The sequence below is a fragment of the Heterodontus francisci genome, chromosome 7 (assembly GCF_036365525.1).
Source record: "Heterodontus francisci isolate sHetFra1 chromosome 7, sHetFra1.hap1, whole genome shotgun sequence".
NCBI lineage: Eukaryota > Metazoa > Chordata > Chondrichthyes > Heterodontiformes > Heterodontidae > Heterodontus > Heterodontus francisci.
In genome coordinates this window covers 10,910,724-10,933,601 of record NC_090377.1, presented here as the reverse complement: position 1 = coordinate 10,933,601, position 22,878 = coordinate 10,910,724, and the positions used below count along the sequence as shown (strand labels likewise).

The 22,878-nt window shown below is 49.6% G+C and overlaps 1 protein-coding gene across 2 annotated transcripts in view; it reads right to left on the bottom strand.

Moving 5' to 3' along the window:
* LOC137371845 (anion exchange protein 3-like) overlaps window positions 1-22,878 on the bottom strand; it is a 562,339-nt gene that overhangs the window by 509,275 nt on the left and 30,186 nt on the right. For both annotated transcript variants that reach the window (XM_068034785.1, XM_068034787.1), the window contains exon 2: window positions 12,659-12,807. In XM_068034785.1, coding sequence (XP_067890886.1) covers window positions 12,659-12,712 — 54 coding nt within the window. In that variant the 5' untranslated portion in view covers window positions 12,713-12,807. The remainder of the gene's footprint in view (window positions 1-12,658; window positions 12,808-22,878) is intronic.

The window sequence follows — 22,878 nt, the reverse complement described above, 5'->3', positions numbered from 1 at the left end:
GGATAAAGAGCCAATCATTCAGGACTGAGATGAGGATAAATTACTACACTCAAAGTGTTGTGAATCTTTGGAATTCTCTACCCCAGAGGGTTGTGGATGCTCCATCACTGAATACATTTAAGGCTGGGATAGTTAGATTTTTGGTCACGCAGGGAACCAAGGGATATGGGGAGCAGGCAGGAAAGTGGAATTGAAGCCCAAGATCAGCCATGATCTTATTGAGTGGCGGAGCAGGCTCGATGGGCCGAATGGTCTACTTCTGCTCCTATTTCTTGTGTTCTTGTGATAATCTTAAATTGGTTGTCAGTGTAATTCTGATCACACTCGGGATTGTTCGGTTAGTGCTGTCCAATCATGGAATCACATCTAACGTTAGACATTGTATTCTGAGTTTTGCAAGTTCGGGCTGGTTGAGTACGGTCTGTACTCTGCCTATTGCCAACAGCTTCAGGGATGTGCTGTTTGATCCCCTCCGCCAGGCGTTAGGCCTTTTTGAATCAAACAAAAGCGGAGGGGACAATAGTTCCCTGGTCCATTCACCATGGCAATACCTCAACCAATCCGAGTCGACTTGCCAACCAATCAACTGTCTTTCCTCATGCAGTATAAATTGTTGCTCCCTTTGAAATTTGGCATTCTTGCGTCCGTCCTGATGAGTGCAAGACAAAAAGCTTTGACATCATGTCTCTTTTTTCAGCAATACTCAAGTTCTGTACTGCTAAGCAATGATCATACCATGTAATTTAATAAAAATCCAGAGCAAGAAAGTCACTCCACCCAGACTCAGTGTACGAATATTCTTTCACAGAAAATCACCCTTCCCCCTCGGTCCCACTCCATTCAGTCAAGCTCCCTCTTTAATTTAGCAGTTTAAAAACGTTAAAAATATTAAGTATTAATAACAAGTAGTTAGCTCGTGAGTCTTATATTGTATATATATTATATATTTTTAAATGAAGTTTATTACTATTAGTAAAGTTTATTAATAGTGGTAAAGTTCACTAGTATTGGTAAGGTTTATTAATAGTGAGATGTATTATGAGCAGAGTAAGTTTTATTGCAGAAGCAAGGTTTATTAACTAGCAGATAGAGGAAAGGTAGGGCTGCTTTCTCCTCTACAGTGCACATCCTGTGCTATGTAGGAACTCCAGGACACTTCCCTTGTCCTGGATAAATATATGTGCAGGAAGTGCCATCAGTTGCAGTAACTTGAGCTCCAGGTTTTGGAATTTGAGCAGCAGCTGGCATCACTGTGGCACGTCCGTGAGGTTGAGAGCTTTGTGGACAGCACGTTTATAGATATGGTCACCCCACAGCTGAAGAGTATGCAGGGAGAGAGGGAATGGGTGACCACTAGACAGTCAAGAATAAACAGGCAGGTAGTGCAGGAGACCCCTGAGTTCATCTCACTCTCCAACTCAGTTCTGCATACGGTGGAAAGTGATGGTGGTGGGAAACCTCCGGAAACAATAATTTAGGGCAAAATTAATAGTCACATGGACAAATGCGGGTTAATTAAGGAAAGCCAGTATGGATTTCTTAAGGGAAAATCGTGTTTAACTAACTTGCTGGAGTTTTTTGAGAAGGTAACAGAGAGGGTTGATGAGGGCAATGCTGTTGATGTGGTGTACATGGACTTTCAAAAGGTGTTTGATACAATGACACACAACAGACTTGTGAGCAAAGTTATAGCTCATGGAATAAACAGGACGGTAGCAACATGGATACGAAATTGGCTGAATGACAGGAAAAAAAGAGTAGCGGTTAATGGATGTTTTTCGGGCTGGAGGAAGGTTTGTAATGGAGTTCCCCAGGGGGTCAGTGTTGGGATCCTTGCTTTTCCTGATATATATTAATGACCTAGACCTTGGTGTACAGGGCACAATTTCAAAATTTGCAGATGATACGAAACTTGGAAGCATTGTGAACTGTGAGGAGGACAGTGTAGAACTTCAAAAGGACATAGACAAGTTGGTGGAATGGGCAGACAGGTGGCAGATGAAGTTCAAAGCAGAGAAATGTGAAGTGATTCATTTTGGTAGGAAGAACATGGAGAGACAATATAAAATAAAGGGTACAATTCTAAAGGGGGTGCAGGAGCAGAGGGACCTGGGTGTATATGTGCAGAAGTCATTGAACGTGGTGGGACAGGTTGAGAGAGCAGTTAATAAAGATTACAGTATCCTGGGCTTTATTAATAGAGACATAGAGTACAAGAGCAAGGAGGTTTTGTTAAACTTGTATAAGACACTAGTTCTGCCTCAGCTGGAGTATTGCATCCAGTTTTGGGCGCCACACTTTAGGAAAGACATGAGGGCATTGGAGAGAGTACAGAAAAGATTCACGAGAATGGTTCCAGGGATGAAGAACGTCCGTTATGAAGATAGATTGGAGAAGTTAGGACTGTTTTCCTTGGAGAAGAGAAGACTGAAAGGTGATTTGATAGATGTATTCAAAATCATGAGGTGTCTGGACAGAGTAGATGGAGAGAAACTGTTCCCGTTGGTGAAAGGATCGAGAACGAGAGGGCACAGATTTAAAGTATTTGGTAAGAGAAGCAAACGTGGTATGAGGAAAATCTTTTTCAGGCAGCAAGTGGTTAAGATCTGGAATGCGCTGCCTGAGAACGTGGTGGAGGCAGGTTCAATTGAAGCATTCAAAAGGGAATTAGACAGTTTATATGAAAAGGAAGAATGTGCAGGGTTATGGGGAGAAGGCAGGTGAATTGCACTAAGTGAAATGCTCTTTTGAAGAGCTGGTGCAGACATGAGGGGCCGAATGGCCTCTTTCTGTGCTATAACAATTCTGTGATTCTTTACACTGTCCCATCAAACACTCCCAGGACAGGTACAGCATGGGGTTAGATACAGAGTAAAGCTCCCTCCACACTGTCCCCATCAAACACTCCCAGGACAGGTACAGCATGGGGTTAGATACAGAGTAAAGCTCCCTCCACACTGTCCCCATCAAACACTCCCAGGACAGGTACAGCACTGGGATTGGCTCCTCTGTGATTGGGAATACTGAGTGCCTCCACGAGGTGCAGCTTACAGTGCTGCAGTCAGTTGCTGGAGGTGCTGCTGGAGAGGGAGAACTGAGGAGGGAACTGCAAAAACTTTCAACATTTGCTGCAGAGGAGGAGAGACTTTTGGAATAAGCCTGTATTTGGAGGTGGGTGTTGAGCACCAGACTTATTTCATTTGGACTGTTGTGGGAGGTGGAAGAGACCAGAAGAACAAGGGGTGGGGGCTATACAATTCTGCAGGGAGCTGTGCAGTTGCACTAAAGTTGCAGGGAAGCTCCCTCCCCACCCCAATTGCCCAGCCTGGGTCAGCTGAAGCTGCCTGGCTAATATACAGAAGGGGATAAATAGTGCCTGGGCAGCTTCAGCTGGCCCAGGTGTTGACGCCTCCCCCAACCAGAAGACCGTAAGACCAAGTGTGCTGGCAGAGACTGTTTTAAGTGTGCTGTGTGCACCACCTCCAGAAAGGAAAAGAAAGTCATCCCTTACAGCCTGTCTTTCCCTCTCCTCTATTCCCTCAGCTTCTCCCCTAACCTGTTGTTTGTTTGTTTGTTTGTTTGTTTTGTGCATAAAGTTATTTTCAAGCCTACAATTTGGGGTGGGTTAGCTCTCAGACCCATGGCAAGCCCTTCATCACAGGTGGTGGGGCCCTCTACAGCCTATGCAGCTGCAGCCTCTGCAGCTGCCCACGTGGCCCCATCACCCTTTAAATTAATAACATCCAGCCATGGGGTGAAGAGCTATCCCCACCCCAACATGTCCATTGAGGCCTGTGTGAAGGCAATGGCCGAGGTTGTCGGCCCCTCGGCCATTGTTGCGGCCTCAAAGATGTATGGGAAGACTGTGTTTTTTCTAAAGACTGAGCGGGCCGTGTCCCTGGCCCTGAGTAAGGGGCTCACTGTGGGTGGGACTTTCCTGCTGGTGGACCCTCTGGGGGCCACTGCGCAGCGGATAATGTTATCAAACGTCCCACCCTTCATTCCCAGTGAGCTCCTCCTCCCCCACCTACACCATCTGGGGGGGGTGAGGTCAGGGATCACCCCAGTCCGGCTTGGTCTTCGGGAACACAGCCTCCAACATATCTACTCCTTCCGCCGCCAGTTATTTATGCAGCTGGCGCGGGAGGAGGACTTGGAAGGCCAATTTAATGTGGAGTTCCAGGGGACGGCCTACCGTGTCTTTTGGACCTCGGACGGGGCGCGGTGCCACGTCTGCAAGGGGGTGGGGCATGTTCGTAAGAACTGCCCCAACCTCCCGGCCGCCAGCTCCACCTCGGCGGCCCAGAGTGGTTCCACACCACCTCCTCCCACTCCCCCCACACATCCAACAGACACCGCTCAGTGGTTTTCACAGCCTCCAGTGGGGAGGGGAGTGCCCATCCGAGTGGAAGGAAAACGCGGAGGCAAAAGAAACATCAAGAGGCGCGTCCCCTGGACACATTGAAACAACCCGAGCCTGAGCTCAGCCCAAAGCCCATTCTCGTGGAATCCACCTGTCCCAGGGCTGGGCTCAGGCCCAGGGTGACCAAAAAGGAGGAGGCGGAGGTGTCTGATGACATGGAGGTCTCTGAGCCTCTGCGCCCTAGTGGGAAAAAGAGGAGGGCACCCCTCCACAGAGGTAACGAGGGGCCCTGAGGAGCAGGGCCCATCTGTTGGAGGGGAGCTGTCTCCTGTTTCGGGTCCCCAGGTTTCCCCTACCGCCACCACCAAGGCTACAAAGTCCGGGCAGGAGCTCCCTATTCCTCAGGATGGAGGGGAGGGGAAGGCCCTGGTGCATGAGGCCCCTCCTGAAGGAGGAAGTGGGGCCCTGCTTGTGGTGGGGGAGCCTGGGGACGCCGCCCATTCTGCCACTGCTACTGGGTCGGGTGCCGTGAGTGAAGGGGAGGGCGACGCCCCAGAGAGTCAGCCCTCCCAGCCGGAGTCCACCACCAACCAGGAGACACCCGACCCAGTTATAACTGAGAATGTTGCCCCATCTGCTGGGCCTGTGGGTGCTGACGGAGCGGGAGATGGCCTCCTCTCTCCGCCTCCGGTCTCGGCTCCGGCTGGATTTCCGGAGTCGGGAACGTCTGTTCATGGACCACTCATTGGCCTGAGGACGGAGGTGGAGGGGGGTCCTGAACTGCTGGTGCCCACAGGCTCCAGTTTCACAGTAAAACCCAGAGACGACTCCTCCGCCATCGATCCTGGGGGTGGGATCTTGACTGAGGCAGGACCAGCTGGCGTGGCCGGGACGTCCGCTCCACCGTGTGTGGTGGATGTGTCGGCCGCTGGCGGTGACGACCCGGAGGAGGATGGGGATTCGGTGTGGGGCACGGAGGATGACCTTGATTCCATCGCCAGTGAGGTGGTGGAGTCCATCGTGCCTCCCACCGAATCTCCTCTCATCCCCATGGCGGAACTCCGGGATTTCCTCGCGGTTTGCAGGGGTTGCTGCAATAAAGTTCAGTTGACCCTCGACCGTTGGTCGAATTTGGCGCTGATCATCCAGTCCGTCCGTGCCGCCCTTAAAGCGGGCAAGCGCTCGGGCGTGAAACTGGTTGAGAGGCGCCATTTTAATGTGTTCCTCAATGGGTTGCTGGGGGAGTGGAGGGCCAGGTGCACTTCCACTCCCTCCTCACAGTGAGGTGTTGGTGACGGGTTTTAAGTACCTTTGACATGAAGATAACCATAGCCAGCCTCAACATCAACAGCAGCAGGGGGGTCTCACCGCAGATTTCACAATCTCTCAGTCCTCAGGGAAGGGAGATACGCGGTGAGCTTTGTGCAGGAAACCCACACCGTTCCGGGAGACGAAGCCACCTGGCTCCTGGAGTGGCAGGGTGGGGTCTACATGAGTAGACCCTATTTCTAGTGGGGTGGCTATCTTGTTGGCCCCGACTTTTCAACCGGAGATCTTGGGGGTCAAGGAGCTAGTGCCGGGCCGCTTGCTCCACCTTGCCGTTCGCCTGGGTAGCGTGCCGCTCCACTTTGTGAACATGTATGCGCCCAGGCCCGGCGCGTTGCAAGCGCGCTTCTTTCAAGAAGTGTCCGCTCTCTTGAGCTCCATCGATAGCGGCGAGTGCATCATCCTCGGGGGGGATTTTAACTGCACCCTCGAGGTGGGGGATCGCTCCGGTCCCCAGCGCGGCCAAGCGTCGGTGGAGAAGTTGAGGGGACTGATCAGCTCCCTTAACTTGGGGGACTTCTGGCGGAATCTCCATCCCGACTCCAGCGCCTTCACGTGGAGGTCTGGAGGAAGAGGGTCCCGAATCGACCGCCTCTACTTTTCGCAGGCGTACGTCTCCCGTGTCTCGGCAGCCTCCATGCGGCTGGTGCCGTGCTCGGACCACCGCCTGGTGTGGGCGGAGTTCACTTCGCTCCGCACGCGGACGGGGTCCGCGTACTGGCACTTTAACAACCGGCTGTTGGAGGACGAGCGATTTCAGGACTCATTCTGTCGATTCTGGGCCGACTGGAGAAGGAAGCAGGGGGGCTTCCCCTCCTTGAGGCTATGGTGGGATGTGGGCAAGACTCACATCCGCGTCTTCTGTCAGGAGTACGCGAAGGGGTCGACCAAGCCGAGATCAGGCGCCTTGAGAGGGAGGTGCTCGACTTGGAGTCCCGCCTCGGTCATGCCGTCGTGGACCCGGCCCTGTGGCAGGCGTACAAAGAGAAGAAGGGCGCGCTGAGGGACCTGCAGCTCATAGGGTCCCGAGGCGCGTACGTGAAGTCGCGGATCCAGATCCTGGAAGATTTGGACCGCCCCTCACCCTTCTTCGACTCGCTGGAAAAATGGCGGGGGGGTCCGTAAGCAGCTCATCGAGCTGCTGGCCGATGACGGATCCTCCATCACGGATCCGGAGAGAATGGGCCTCCTGGTCCGTACTTATTACAGTGCGTTGCTCTCTCCGGATCCGTCCAGCGAGGATGCGCGAAGAGTTTTGTGGAAGGACCTGCTGCAGGTCAGCCCGGAGAGCGCCGAAGGATTGGAGGCTTCGCTCACGTTGGCGGAGCTGACTGGCGCCCTCCACCAGCTCTCAAGGGGCAAATCCCCAGGGCTGGATGGGTTGACCGTGGAGTTCCTCAGGGCGTTCTGGGACGTCCTGGGGTACGATTACGCGCGGCTCCTGGGGGAAAGCCTGGCGACCGGGGAGATGCCCCTCTCGTGGTGCAGGGCGGTCATCGTCCTGCTGCCGAAGAGGGGCGATCTCTGCCTGCTTAAAAACTGGCGTCTGGCCTCCCTCCTCAGCACGGATTATAAGATCTTTGCCCGGGCTATGTCTACCCGCCTGGGCTATGTCTACCCGCCTGGGCTCCGTACTGGCCCACATGATCCACCCCGACCAGTCCTACACGGTCCCGGGCCGGTCCATCCAGGACAACATCCACCTGGTCCGGGACCTGATCCATCTTTCCCAGAGGACTGGTCAGTCGGTCGCCTTTCTCTCCCTCGATCAGGAGAAGGCGCTCGACAGGGTGGATCACGAATACATTTTCGGGACTCTGCGCGCTTTCGGACTCAGGCCACATTTCGTGGCCCGGGTCGGACGTTTATACGCCGCCGCAGAGTCTAGTCAAAGTTAACGGGTCCTTGACGGCGCCCCTTCGCTTTGGGAGAGGAGTGCGTCAGGGGTGCCCCATGTCCGGCCAATTGTATAACATCTGCGTGGAGCCCTTCCTGTACCTGCTTCGCAGGAGGTTGACGGGATTGGCTCTGTGTGAGCCCGCCATGTGGGTCGTCCTCTCGGCTTACGCCGACGACGTGCTCCTCGCCGTCACAGATCCCGTTGACTTGCGGAGGATGCGCGACTGCCAGCAGACCTTTTCTGCCACGTCCTCCGCGAGGATCAATTGGGAGAAATGTTCCGGACTCCTGGTGGGTCAGTGGCGGGTGGACTCCCTGCCGGAGGAGATGACACCTTTAGTGTGGAGCACCACGCACCTCCTCTATCTGGGAGTCCACCTTAGCCCCGCTGAGGACGCCTGGCCGGCAAACTGGCAGGAGTTGGATGCAAAAGTCACCGCTCGGCTGGGGCGCTGGACAGGACTGCTCCGAGTGCTTTCCTACAGGGGCCGAGCGCTGGTCATAAACCAACTGGTGGCCTCCATGTTGTGGTACCAGTTGGTCACTCTGGCCCCGCCCCCTGCATTTGCCAACAAGATCCAGAAGAAACTCTTCGATTTCTTCTGGGGCTGGGGCAAGAGGAAACTTGGTTTACTGAGACTTGGTTGAGGGAAGGGTATGATTGGCAACTAAATATCCCAGGATATCGATGCTTCAGGCGGGATAGAGAGGGAGGTAAAAGGGGTGGAGGAGTTGCATTACTGGTCAAAGAGGATATCACAGCTGTGCTGAAGGAGGGCACTATGGAGGCCTCGAGCAGTGAGGCAATATGGACAGAACTCAGAAATAGGAAGGGTGCGGTAACAATGTTGGGGCTGTACTACAGGCCTCCCAACAGCGAGCGTGAGATAGAGTTACAAATATGTAAACAGATTATGGAAAGATGTAGGAGCAACAGGGTGGTGGTGATAGGAGATTTTAATTTTCCCAACATTGACTGGGATTCACTTAGTGTTAGAGATCTAGATGGAACAGAATTTGTAAGGAGCATCCAGGAGGGTTTTCTAGAGCAGTATGTAAATAGTCCAACTCGGGAAGGGGCCATACTGGACCTGGTGTTGGGGAATGAGCCCGGCCAGGTGGTTGAAGTTTCAGTAGGGGACTACTTTGGGAATAGTGATCACAATTCCGTAAGCTTTAAAATACTCATGGACAAAGACGAGAGTGGTCCTAAAGGAAGAGTGCTAAATTGGGGGAAGGCCAACTATACCAAAATTCGGCAGGAGCTGGGAAATGTAGATTGGGAGCAGCTGTTTGAAGGTAAATCCACATGTGATATGTGGGAGGCTTTTAAAGAGAGGTTGATTAGCGTGCAGGAGAGACATGTTCCTGTGAAAATGAAGGACAGAAATGGCAAGATTAGGGAACCATGGATGACAGGTGAAATTGTGAGACTAGCTAAGAGGAAAAAGGAAGCATACATAAGGTGTAGGCGGCTGATGAAAGACGAAGCTTTGAAAGAATATCGGGAATGTAGGACCAATCTGAAACGAGGAATTAAGAGGGCTAAAAGGGGTCATGAAATATCTTTAGCAAACAGGGTTAAAGAAAATCCCAAAGCCTTTTATTCATATATAAGGAGAAAGAGGGTAACTAGAGAAAGGATTGGCCCACTAAAGGACAAAGGAGGAATGTTATGCTTGGACTCAGAGAAAATGGGTGAGATTCTAAACGAGTACTTTGCATCGGTATTCACCGAGGAGAAGGACATGACGGATGTTGAGGTTAGGAACAGATGTTTGATTACACCAGGTCAAGTCGGCATAAGGAGGGAGGAAGTGTTGGGTATTCTAAAGGGCATTAAGGTGGACAAGTCCCCAGGTCCGGATGGGATCTATCCCAGGTTACTGAGGGAAGCGAGAGAGGAAATAGCTGGGGCCTTAACAGATATCTTTGCAGCATCCTTAAACACGGGTGAGGTCCCGGAGGACTGGAGAATTGCTAATGTTGTCCCCTTGTTTAAGAAGGGTAGCAGGGAAAATCCAGGTAATTATAGACCGGTGAGCCTGACATCAGTGGTAGGGAAGCTGCTGGAGAAGATACTGAGGGATAGGATCTATTCCCATTTGGAAGAAAATGGGCTTATCAGTGATAGGCAACATGGTTTTGTGCAGGGAAGGTCATGTCTTACCAACTTAATAGAATTCTTTGAGGAAGTGACAAAGTTGATTGATGAGGGAAGGGCTGTCGATGTCATATACATGGACTTCAGTAAGGCGTTTGATAAGGTTCCCCATGGCAGGCTGATGGAGAAAGTGAAGGCGCATGGGGTCCAAGGTGTACTAGCTAGATGGATAAAGAACTGGCTGGGCAACAGGAGACAGAGAGTAGCAGTAGAAGGGAGTTTCTCAAAATGTAGACGTGTGACCAGTGGTGTTCCACAGGGATCCGTGCTGGGACCACTGTTGTTTGTGATATACATTAATGATTTGGAGGAAAGTATAGGTGGACTGATTAGCAAGTTTGCAGACGACACTAAGATTGGTGGAGTAGCAGATAGTGAAGGGGACTGTCAGAGAATACAGCAGAATATAGATAGATTGGAGAGTTGGGCAGAGAAATGGCAGATGGAGTTCAATCAGGGCAAATGCGAGGTGATGCATTTTGGAAGATCCAATTCAAGAGTGAACTATACAGTAAATGGAAAAGTCCTGGGGAAAATTGATGTCCAGAGAGATTTGGCTTTTCAGGTCCACTGTTCCCTGAAGGTGGCAACGCAGGTAAATAGAGTGGTCAAGAAGGCATACGACATGCTTTCCTTCATCGGACGGGGTATTGAGTACAAGGGTTGGCAGGTCATGTTACAGTTGTATAAGACTTTGGTTCGGCCACATTTGGAATACTGCGTGCAGTTCTGGTCGCCACATTACCAAAAGGATGTGGATGCTTTGGAGAGGGTGCAGAGGAGGTTCACCAGGATGTTGCCTGGTATGGAGGGTGCTAGCTATGAAGAGAGGTTGAGTAGATTAGGATTATTTTCATTAGAAAGACGGAGGTTGAGGGGGGAACCTGATTGAGGTGTACAAAATCATGAGAGGTATAGACAGGGTGGATAGCAAGAGGCTTTTTCCCAGAGTGGGGGATTCAATTACTAGGGGACACGAGTTCAAAGTGAGAGGGGAAAAGTTTAGAGGGGATATGCGTGGAAAGTTCTTTACGCAGAGGGTGGTGGGTGCCTGGAACGCGTTGCCAGCGGAGGTGGTAGATGCGGGCACGATGGCGTCTTTTAAGATGTATCTAGACAGATACATGAATGGGCAGGAAGAAAAGAGATACAGAACCTTAGAAAATAGGCGACATGTTTAGAGAGAGGATCTGGATCGGCGCAGGCTTGGAGGGCCGGAGGGCCTGTTCCTGTGCTGTAATTATCTTTGTTCTTTGTTCTTTGAAACACTGGGTCTCTGCCGCAGTCCTGAGTCTCCCGATTGAGGAGGGCGGCCAGTCGCTGGTGTGCATCCGCACCCAGGCTGCGACTCTCCGCCTTCAGACCCTGCAGAGATACCTGTCCGTCGAGCGTCCTCCTGGATGGTGTGCACTGGCGACGTATTTTTTCCGCCACTGTCACTGCCTTCACGACAACACGCAGCTCCCGGTGGAGTCTGTTAGCCACGCCTCTCTGAGGGAGTTGCCTGTCTTTTACCGGGATCTATTCCGAGTCTGGAACATGGTTGCCTCCAGTCAGGGCGCTCCCCCGCCGGCGGAGGAGAGCGCCTCGGCGGCCGGCTCCGGGGACAGTCCGGCAGGCGGAGGAGTAGCCGAAACCCCCAGGACGCCCCTCACTGCGGGTGGCGAGCTGACCCCCGCTCGGCCGGAACTGCTCATCGGACCCAGGCCCTGAAACCCTCCTCGGGAGCCGGTCCCACACAACCCGAGCCGCCTCTCGGAAATGCCCTCCGTGCCATTCCAATCAGCGCGGAGGGGATTCCTGCACGGGCTGCTCCTGCACACTCTCCACTTCCTCACCCTCGTCAGCCGGCCGGACACGCCCTGTCGGTCCGTGTTCCCATCTGGCGGCGAGGGAAAACCCCGATGGAGGTCTCTCTACGCGGGAGTCTTCCCCCTTTACATCAGGGACCTGGGGTGGAGCGTGTTGCACGGGGCAGTCCCGTGCAATAGACTTTTAAGTAGGTTCACGGACTGCCAGGCCGCCTGTACTTTCTGCAGCCTGGACGAGTCCGTGTTCCACGTATATACGGAGTGTGCGAGGTTGCAGCCCCTCTTTGAATATTTGAAGGGGCTGCTCAAGTTCTGGCTGCACTTCAGTCCCACGCTCCTAATCTTTGTGCACCCGGAGCGGAGGGGCGTGGGCCGGGAGGGGGATCTGCACGTCGGTCTGCTCCTGGGCCTGACCAAGGTGGCAATTCACAGGTCCAGGCTGCGGGCCATCGGGGGGTCCATCCTCCCCGATTGCCTGCCCCTCATCTGCGGTTACGTTCGTGCCCAGGTGTCCCTGGAGAAGGAGCATGCGGTGTCCGCCGGTACACTTGAGGCCTTCCGCGACCGGTGGGCACCGCAGGGACTGGAGTGCACTGTCGACGCCGAGAATGGCATTTTAATTTGAGTTTTTGTTTATTTCTGGTTTTAATAAAGTTATTTTAAAAATATAAGTATGTTTATAAAGAGGGCCTGAGGAATAAAGGTCCCCTCGACATGAAATATATAAAAGGGGCCTGGGGTATAAAGGCCACCTTATAAAAAAAAAAGGAAAAAAAAAAAACGGGGGTTAGATACAGAGTAAAGCTCCCTCTACACTGTCCCCATCAAATACTCCCAGGACAGGTACAGCACAGGTTAGATACAGAGTAAAGCTCCCTCTGCACTGTCCCCATCAAATACTCCCCAGGACAGGTACAGCACAGGTTAGATACAGAGTAAAGCTCCCTCTACACTGTCCCCATCAAATACTCCCAGGACAGGTACAGCACTGGGGTTAGATACAGAGTAAAGCTCCCTCTACATTGTCCCATCAAACACTCCCTATACTGTCTCCTCCTAATATTTTCCTTACCTGTGCCATCAGTCATTACTCACCAGATGTAAACACGAGGGAACATCTGCTGGTTCTCTGCTCCCACCTGCTGCCATGGTTCACTCTGACGGCACAGGGAGCTCAGGGCACTGCCCAGTCAGCCCTTCTCCTTCACTATTGTCTTCACCACAAACCTTAATGGTGGCATAACCTGAGAGGAGAGAGAGAGTACTGAGACATGGATTTATAACGGGGGACAAACAGAGGGGGAAGAGAGAGAGAGTAATGAGACATGGATATATAACGGGGACAGGCAGAGGGGGAAGAGAGAGAGAGAGAGAGCGTACTGAGACATGGATTTATAACGGGGGAGGGGGGAAAGACAGTGCAGTGAGACATGGATATTTAACGGGGACAGGCAGAGGGGGAAGAGAGAGAGATAGAGTACTGAGACATGGATATATAATGGGGGAGAGACAGAGGGGTGAGAGAGAGAGAGAGTACTGAGACATGGATTTATAACGGGGGACAAACAGAGGGGGAAGATAGAGAGAGTAATGAGACATGGATATATAACGGGGACAGGCAGAGGGGGAAGAGAGAGAGAGAGAGAGCGTACTGAGACATGGATTTATAACGGGGGAGGGGGGAAAGACAGTGCAGTGAGACATGGATATTTAACGGGGACAGGCAGAGGGGGAAGAGAGAGAGATAGAGTACTGAGACATGGATATATAATGGGGGAGAGACAGAGGGGTGAGAGAGAGAGAGAGTACTGAGACATGGATTTATAACGGGGGACAAACAGAGGGGGAAGATAGAGAGAGTAATGAGACATGGATATATAACGGGGACAGGCAGAGGGGGAAGAGAGAGAGAGAGAGCGTACTGAGACATGGATTTATAACGGGGGAGGGGGGAAAGACAGAGTACTGAGACATGGATATATAATGGGGGAGAGACAGAGGGGGAAGAGAGAGAGAGAGTACTGAGACATGGATATATAATGGGGGAGAGACAGAGGGGTGAGAGAGAGAGAGAGAGCGTACTGAGACATGGATTTATAACGGGGGAGGGGGGAAAGACAGAGTACTGAGACATGGATATATAATGGGGGAGAGACAGAGGGGGAAGAGAGAGAGAGAGTACTGAGACATGGATATATAATGGGGGAGAGACAGAGGGAGGAGAGAGAGAGAGTAATGAGACATGGATATATAATGGGGGACAGACAGTGGGGGAAGAGAGAGAGAGAGTACTGTGACATGGATTTATAATGGGGGAGAGAGAGAGAGAGAGCGTACTGAGACATGGATTTATAATGGGGGAGTGACAGAGGGGGGGAGTGAGAGAGTAATGAGACATGGATATGTAATGGGGGAGTGACAGAGGGGGGGAGTGAGAGAGTACTGAGACATGGGTATAAGACGGGGTAGGGAGACAGAGAGAGTGAGAGATACAGAATGACAGATGATGACAGAGACAGGGAGACAGACCAAGTGTGAATGACAGAAACAGAGAGAGAGAGAAAATCTCACCACCTTCTCAAGGGCAATTAGGGATGGGCATTAAATGCTGGCATGGCCAGCGACGCCCACATCCCATGAAAGAATTAAAAAAAAGAGGTAGAGAGACAGAGAGAGTGAAAGCAGCTGAGAAAGAGAAAGAGAGAACACTGAGACATGGGTATATAATGGGGGAGTGAGACAGAGAGAGTGAGAGTAACAGAGAAAGAGAGAGAGACAGACAGAGACAAAGGAAGAATGAATAATTCCCTTCTTCTGCATGTTAGAGCTGTAAGAGATAACATTGCTGCTTTCATTATTTTATTAGAGACTGCTGGAACTGAGCCTTCTGAGAGTTTAATGGACAATAACAAATAATTGCAATACCCTGCAAATGCTCACGTACCAATCAACACAAGGGTTTTTTTTGCAGCCTGGGCAATGAAGATGCTGGCCCCTTGCCTGGGTAATGAGTCACCCTGTACACAAGAGCACCTTGTGTACCTATCACCCAAAATCAGACTCGCACGTTAATTAATCATACAGGTTAAGGATCTCTGAAAGGGACTCTGCTTTCATGGAATAAATATATAATTGTACCCAAGCCTGTGCCACAGCACGTGGAACATCACAGTAAACTGCTTTCAAACGCTTCAGTCTGTTAAATTATGAGTGACATAGCTGCGAAAATGAGCCACAGTTCACCACATTCCCTTGACAACAAAAATGTGCAAAAATTGTACTAATCATTCAACATGGGTTCCTTAATTATTCAACAGGGTGAGGGTCACTCACTGTGTAACTGGACAGAGTTACTGTTTATTCAGGGCGAGGGTCACTCACTGTGTCACTGTACAGAGTTACTGTTTATTCAGGGTGAGGGTCACTCACTGTGTAACTGGACAGAGTTACTGTTTATTCAGGGTGAGGGTCACTCACTGTGTAACTGTACAGAGTCACTGTTTATTCAGGGTCTCTCACTGTGTAACTGTACAGAGTCACTGTTTATTCAGGGTGAGGGTCACTCACTGTGTAACTGTACAGAGTCACTGTTTATTCAGGGTCTCTCACTGTGTAACTGTACAGAGTCACTGTTTATTCAGGGTGAGGGTCACTCACTGTGTAACTCTACAGAGTCACCGTTTATTCAGGGTCTCTCACTGTGTAACTGTACAGAGTCACTATTTATTCAGGGTGAGGATCACTCACTGTATAACTGTACAGAGTCACTGTTTATTCAGGGTGAGGATCACTCACTGTGTAACTGTACAGAGTCACTGTTTATTCAGGGTCTCTCACTGTGTAACTGTACAGAGTCACTGTTTATTCAGGGCGAGGGTCACTCACTGTGTAACTGTACAGAGTCACTGTTTATTCAGGGTGAGGATCACTCACTGTGTAACTGTACAGAGACACTGTTTATTCAGGGTGAGGGTCACTCACTGTGTAACTGTGCAGAGTCACTATTTATTCAGGGCGAGGGTCACTCACTGTGTAACTGTACAGAGTCACTGTTTATTCAGGGCGAGGGTCACTCACTGTGTAACTGTACAGAGTCACTGTTTATTCAGGGTGAGGGTCACTCACTGTGTAACTGTACAGAGTCACTGTTTATTCAGGGTGAGGGTCACTCACTGTGTAACTGTACAGAGTCACTGTTTATTCAGGGTGAGGGTCACTCACTGTGTAAATGTACAGAGTCACTGTTTATTCAGGGTCTCTCACTGTGTAACTGTACACAGTCTCTGTTTATTCAGGGTGTTATGTACGCTGGAGTTTGTAACATGATTATGGTTTAGAACTATGATTTTTAAAAGTTTAAGATGGAGTCCGCAAAGTCAGGTGACCTCACATTCTGTGAAAGGACAACAGAGAATTCTTGGTTAGCAGGACAGCAGAGAACACAAATCAAAGACTTTTTCTGAAAATGCAGAGACTGCAGAGGTAACACCTGAACACCCTCGCAGACATTCAGGTAATAAACAAGGGTCGGACTTTTATGTCAGGATGAAGCCCCGCCCACTGGCCAGAAATTCGTGGGCAAGCCCGCCACTGCCGGGTCTGGAAACCAAGCGGCCCTGTCCCTTAATTGGCCTTTTGCAGGACTTCTGACCCGAGGCAGGAAGTCCTGCCTCCAAGAGCTGTCAGCCAATCACTCGGCTGGCAGCCCTTCAGTCCCAGCAGCACCACTGTGAGTGCTGACTACTGCTGGGACCGCACCGAGCGAGAGGAGCAGCAATGGAGGAGGCCCCAGAATTAAGTGGGGGCCTCACCGGAGACTATTGACTGGGCCCCGGCAAGACGGGAAGTGTAGGCTGCGGTCGGTCGAGGTTTTGGGTGGGGGGGGCGGGGGGAAGAGGGGGAGGTGGCGAGGTGCTCCAGTGAGGGCAGTCTGCGCCGTGGGTGGGTGCCTTCATGGGGCACAAGCCCACAAGGAGGCTGCAAGGTTTTACTGGGTGGCTTCCTGAGATGCTGAGCTTCTAGTCCGATACCAGCGGTGGCAGGAGGAGGCCCTCAAGTGGCAATGGATTGGCTATTTATGGGCCTTAATTGGTCTGGGGAGGGTGGGCTATTTGCCACCTCCTCCACCACCCATATTATTGCAGCAGGGGCGGGAAGGCGATGGGCAGCACCACCTCCCCTGCCTCCCACTCAATTTCAAGCACAATGATTCGAAAGATGCAAATGTACCAGGCAGCTGTTAACAATGAAAGGCCCAGATGACTCTGTGAAACCAGACTTCTGGACTTTGCATAGTGGAACAAGGCAATAAGCTATTGAGTCCAGATAAATTTAACAGATTTTCTGAAGCCAGACAGGCAGTTAAAAAGGCAGCTCAGTAGTTGCAGCCTCAGAGCAGGCAGCAAGGAAGACAACGAGAGGCAGCAGCCTCGAGAGGGAGAGAGGGAATATCTGCTCTTGGAAGCCTGATACAGAGAAAGGCTGCAAAGACTGGAACCTGTTTTAAAAGTTGAAGTTTGCAGAGAAGTAAAAGCCCAACAGGATCACCAGGAATCGCCTTATTCACAGAGCTCTAGGTCAAAAGTGCTAATAGAAGTGAACGAAGAAGACATTGATTTTGAAAAATGTCTGAGATCCAAGCCACTGCAACTGGAGGAGTTTGGACTTTTAACTGCAAAGATTTTCCATCAAAGAGGACTGTGTAACTAATAAGTATGGTGTGAGGTTTTCAAGTATTTTAATAAGCAAAGAAAAGTTGCAGTTAAAAGAAAATACTTCTTTGCTGAAAAGAGAGACATGTTGTCAAAGCTTTTCATCTTGCACTCATCAGGACAACCACAAGAATAACCAATGTAAGGGAAAACAAAAACTTATACTGCATGAGAAGAGAATGCTGATTGGTTGGCAAGTGAATTCTGATTGGCAGAAGCGTTGCCATGGTGAATGACAATACTTTTTCTTTGTAATCTGGGGTATCATCTACTTACAAAGTACTATGTAGTTAATGGGGGGTTTCTTTTAGTTTAGTTGTTATAATAAATCTTAAAACGTGGGCAGAATGGGCAGAGAGGTGGCAGATGGAATTTAATACTGACAAGTGTGAGGTGATGCATTTTGGCAGAAGGAATAGGGAGAGGCAATATATACTTAATGACACAGTTCTAAAGCATGTGCAGGTACAGAGGGACCTGGGGGTGCATGTGCATCGATCTTTGAAGGTGGCAGAACATGAACAGAGTGGTTGGTAAAGCATATAGGATCTTGGGCTTCATAAATAGAGGTATTGAGTAGGAAGTTATGCTGAACATTTATAAAGCTCTGGTTAGGTCCCAACTGGAACATTGTGTCCAGTTCTGGTCACCACACTTTAGGAAGGATGTGAGGATCCTTGAGAGGGTGCAGAGGAGATTTACCAAAATGGTTCCAGTGATGAGGGATTTTAGTTACAAGGTTGGGTTGGAAAAGCTGTGTTTGTTCTCCTTAGCATAAAGGAGATTGAGGGGAGATTTAACAGAAGTGTACAAGATTATGACTGGCTTAGATAAGTTAGACAAGGAGAAACTGTTCTCATTAACTAATGGTACAAGGACTAGGGGACACAGATTGAAAATTTTGGGCAAAAGATGCAGGGGGAATATGAGGAAGCACTTTTTTTACACAGCGGGTGGTAATGACGTGGAACTCGCTGCCCACGAGGGTGGTGGAAGCAGAGACAATCAATGACTTCAAGAGGAAGTTGGATGATCACTTGAGAAAAATAGACTTGCAGGATTACGGTGATCGAGCCAGGGGGTGGGACTGACTGTATAGTTCTGTGGAGAGCCGGCATGGAGTCGATGGGTCGAATGGCCTCCTTCTGTGTCATATATGACTCTATGACTCTATGTGAAACCTTGTCGTGTAATTCTTTAAAATGATCTGGGGATTCATATCTCGTATTTTTAACGTTAACAGTCTCACTGAGGTCGTAACAAATTGGGGACTTGGATCTGGGATACAAATTCAGATGCTGTAAAATGGGTTCACTGGAATTTTCCAGAGTTTTAAACAAACAAAATTTCACATTTCTTTTAGCTGGGTTCAGTGGGAAATCAACATGAGGACCATTACTGCAACAGATTTTGTTAAGAGAGAAGATTTGACTCTCAGCTGTTAAGAAAGGCCGATTCGGTCACGATATTAGCACAGATGGGGGTTCGTCTAAGTCCAGGGGCTAGGAAAGTGGAGATAATCCAAGGATTGGTTCCTCATTTGAAGATGGTAAAAGAAGAGGTTGTTCCCATTAATGTTCTAGTGGAGCGAGCCAAAATCAAGTTGGAGAAGCTGAGATTAGAGAAAGAAAAGGAAAGAGGAAAAAGAGGAAGACAGGAAAAGGGACAGACAATTTCAATTTGAAATGAGAAAAACTGAATTCGAAAGAGAAAGCGAACAGAAAGAAAAAGTTCAAAAAGAAAGAGAAACCTGGAAGTTTGCACTGGCCAGAGAAAAACAGATTACGTGGACAGGGAGTGACAGGAAGGTTTGAGGATGAATCCGATTTGACTCCTGGTTTTGATTCAGCAAAGAATATTTGTTCAATGCTTAAATTCAGTGAGGAAGCAGTGAAATGTACGTTGTGTCCTTTGAAAAAATTGCTACGAAGTTGCAATGGCAGAAGGAAAGAAAAGTGGGAAAAGCATTAAAGGTATATTCAACACATCCAGAGGAAGAGTCAAGTGCTTATGAAGTGGTTAAAACTGCAGTTCTAATGCTTATGAGTTGGTACCAGAGGTTTACAGGCAAAAATTCAGAAATTTAAAAAAGAAAGAAATAGGGTCAGACATTTATGGAATTTGAAAGGAAATGATATTTGATCGTTAGTATTGGTCCATGAAGGTTGAACAAGACTTTGGAAGCCTTAGGGAAATAATCCTAATGGAAGAATTTTAAAATAATATCCATTCAGGAATAAGGTCCCACCTGGAAGAACAAAGTCGGTAAAATAAGGATTGCCACAGAAATAGCAGATAATAATGAATTGACCCACAAAAGCAGTATTAACAGGCCTCAGTTTGGGAACTTTCAGAGGAGCTGGAAGGATAGGAGGCTGGATAATGAGGGGAGGTTCGGTTTTAGTGAGAGAAAGGATACAGATAACACTGAGAGTAGTAAAAGTGATAGTCAGAAGACTAGGGTTGAGTCAAAAGAACAAAAGTGGTTTTTTTTAATAAAAGACGGCATATAAAATTAGAATGTTGGAAGTTAAAAGGCAAGTCAGTGGCTCAAGTAGGTTTACCGAAAGCCTTTCCTGAAATGGATGCCCAATAGGTGCCCCTGTTGACAAGCCAGTGGCTTTGGAGATGTTGGACAGTGACCAGAAATGTTCTCCCCTGTGTGCTAATGAATTAAGTCTGGACCATGAAGGGTGTAGAATTTTTTTGTCGGGGTACGGTGTCCCCATATTTGTCAGATGAAGCAGGCATGCCGATTGTGCTGTTTAGAGATTAATGGTAGCAAGGGATGTAGTCTTCCTCCAAATAGTGCTATGAATGTGAAAGTCATGGTGTGGGGTATTGAGGGGGGTTATTTATCCATTCCATTGTATAACGTTAATTTGCAATGTGATTTAGTATCCGGTCCAGTAACAGTGGGAATTTTCCCGGATATGCATATTGAAGGGGTGGATTTGTTGCTTGGGAATGACTTAGCTGGGGATGAGGTATTGCTGTCTCCAGTAGTTTCGGAAAAGCCAGCTGAAGTTGCTGAAACTGACGTTTTGCAGGAGGAATTTCCTGGAATATTCCCAGATTATGTAGTGACGAGATCCCAGGCTCATAAGATTAAACATGATGAGAAGGATTTAGCTGTTGTGGTGCACAATTCGGGTGTTTGGTCGGTTGAGAATTTTTTCAAGGATTTGTTTGTGGATGGTGGTAGAAAAAGGTTCGGGTGAGCAATGGTGAATTGTTTAGCAGAGTGTCTGTGATTGAGGCACAGCAGCAGACCCTGATTGAAGAGGTTTGTCTCAAAAAGCATGTTCTGAGGCAGAAGCTGAAAATGTTCCTGTTACTATATTAAGAATGACATTCTGATGAGGAAGTGGAGATTTCTCCAGAGTCCCGCTGATGAAGACTGGACCATAGTTCATCAGGTTGCTATTCACCCGGGGTACCGCAGTGAGGTTTTAAGAATTGCCCATGAGATCCCAGTGACAGGTCATTTTTAATTTTTTTTTTTATTTAGAGGTACAGCACTGAAACAGGCCCTTCAGCCCACTGAGTCTGTGCTGACCATCAACCACCCATTTATACTTCTTTTTTTCTTTTCTTTTGGGCCTCCTTATCTCGAGAGACAATGGATACGCGCCTGGAGGTGGTCAGTGGTTTGTGAAGCAGCGCCTGGAGTGGCTATAAAGGCCAATTCTGGAGTGACAGGCTCTTCCACAGGTGCTGCAGAGAAATTTGTTTGTCGGGGCTGTTGCACAGTTGGCTCTCCCCTTGCGCCTCTGTCTTTTTTCCTGCCAACTACTAAGTCTCTTCGACTCACCACAATTTAGCCCTGTCTTTATGGCTGCCCGCCAGCTCTGGCGAATGCTGGCAACTGACTCCCACGACTTGTGATCAATGTCACACGATTTCATGTCGCGTTTGCAGACGTCTTTATAGCGGAGACATGGACGGCCGGTGGGTCTGATACCAGTGGCGAGCTCGCTGTACAATGTGTCTTTGGGGCTCCTGCCATCTTCCATGCGGCTCACATGGCCAAGCCATCTCAAGCGCCGCTGACTCAGTAGTGTGTATAAGCTGGGGGTGTTGGCCGCTTCAAGGACTTCTGTGTTGGAGATATAGTCCTGCCACCTGATGCCACGTATTCTCCGGAGGCAGCGAAGATGGAATGAATTGAGACGTCGCTCTTGGCTGGCATACGTTGTCCAGGCCTCGCTGCCATAGAGCAAGGTACTGAGGACACAGGCCTGATACACTCGGACTTTTGTGTTCAGTGTCAGTGCGCCATTTTCCCACACTCTCTTGGCCAGTCTGGACATAGCAGTGGAAGCCTTTCCCATGCGCTTGTTGATTTCTGCATCTAGAGACAGGTTACTGGTGATAGTTGAGCCTAGGTAGGTGAACTCTTGAACCACTTCCAGAGCGTGGTCGCCAATATTGATGGATGGAGCATTTCTGACGTCCTGCCCCATGATGTTCGTTTTCTTGAGGCTGATGGTTAGGCCAAATTCATTGCAGGCAGACGCAAACCTGTCGATGAGACTCTGCAGGCACTCTTCAGTGTGAGATGTTAAAGCAGCATCGTCAGCAAAGAGGAGTTCTCTGATGAGGACTTTCCGTACTTTGGACTTCGCTATTACACGGGCAAGGTTGAACAACCTGCCCCCTGATCTTGTGTGGAGGAAAATTCCTTCTTCAGAGGATTTGAACGCATGTGAAAGCAGCAGGGAGAAGAAAATCCCAAAAAGTGTGGGTGCGAGAACACAGCCCTGTTTCACACCACTCAGGATAGGAAAGGGCTCTGATGAGGAGCCACCATGTTGAATTGTGCCTTTCATATTGTCATGGAATGAGGTGATGATACTTAGTAGCTTTGGTGGACATCCAATCTTTTCTAGTAGTCTGAAGAGACCACGTCTGCTGACGAGGTCAAAGGCTTTGGTGAGATCAATGAAAGCAATGTAGAGGGGCATTTGTTGTTCACGGCATTTCTCCTGTATCTGACGAAGGGAGAACAGCATGTCAATGGTCGATCTCTCTGCACGAAAGCCACACTGAGCCTCAGGGTAGACGCGCTCGGCCAGCTTCTGGAGCCTGTTCAGAGCGACTCGAGCAAAGACTTTCCCCACTATGCTGAGCAGGGAGATTCCACGGTAGTTGTTGCAGTCACCCTTGTTCTTATAGAGGGTGATGATATTGGCATCGCGCATGTCCTGGGGTACTGCTCCCTCGTCCCAGCACAGGCATAGCAGTTCATGGAGTGCTGAGAGTATAGCAGGCTTGGCACTCTTGATTATTTCAGGGGTAATGCTGTCCTTCCCAGGGGCTTTTCCGCTGGCTAGAGAATCAATGGCATCACTGAGTTCCGATTTGGTTGGCTGTATGTCCAGCTCATCCATGACTGGTAGAGGCTGGGCTGCATTGAGGGCAGTCTCAGTGACAGCATTCTCCCTGGAGTACAGTTCTAGGTAGTGCTCAACCCAGCGGTCCATTTGTTTGCGTTGGTCAGTGATTATGTCCCCCGATTTAGATTTGAGGGGGGGCGATCTGCCCAAGAGCTCTCTTCATGCCATCATACATTCCTCTGATGTTTCCGGTGTCTGAGGCCAG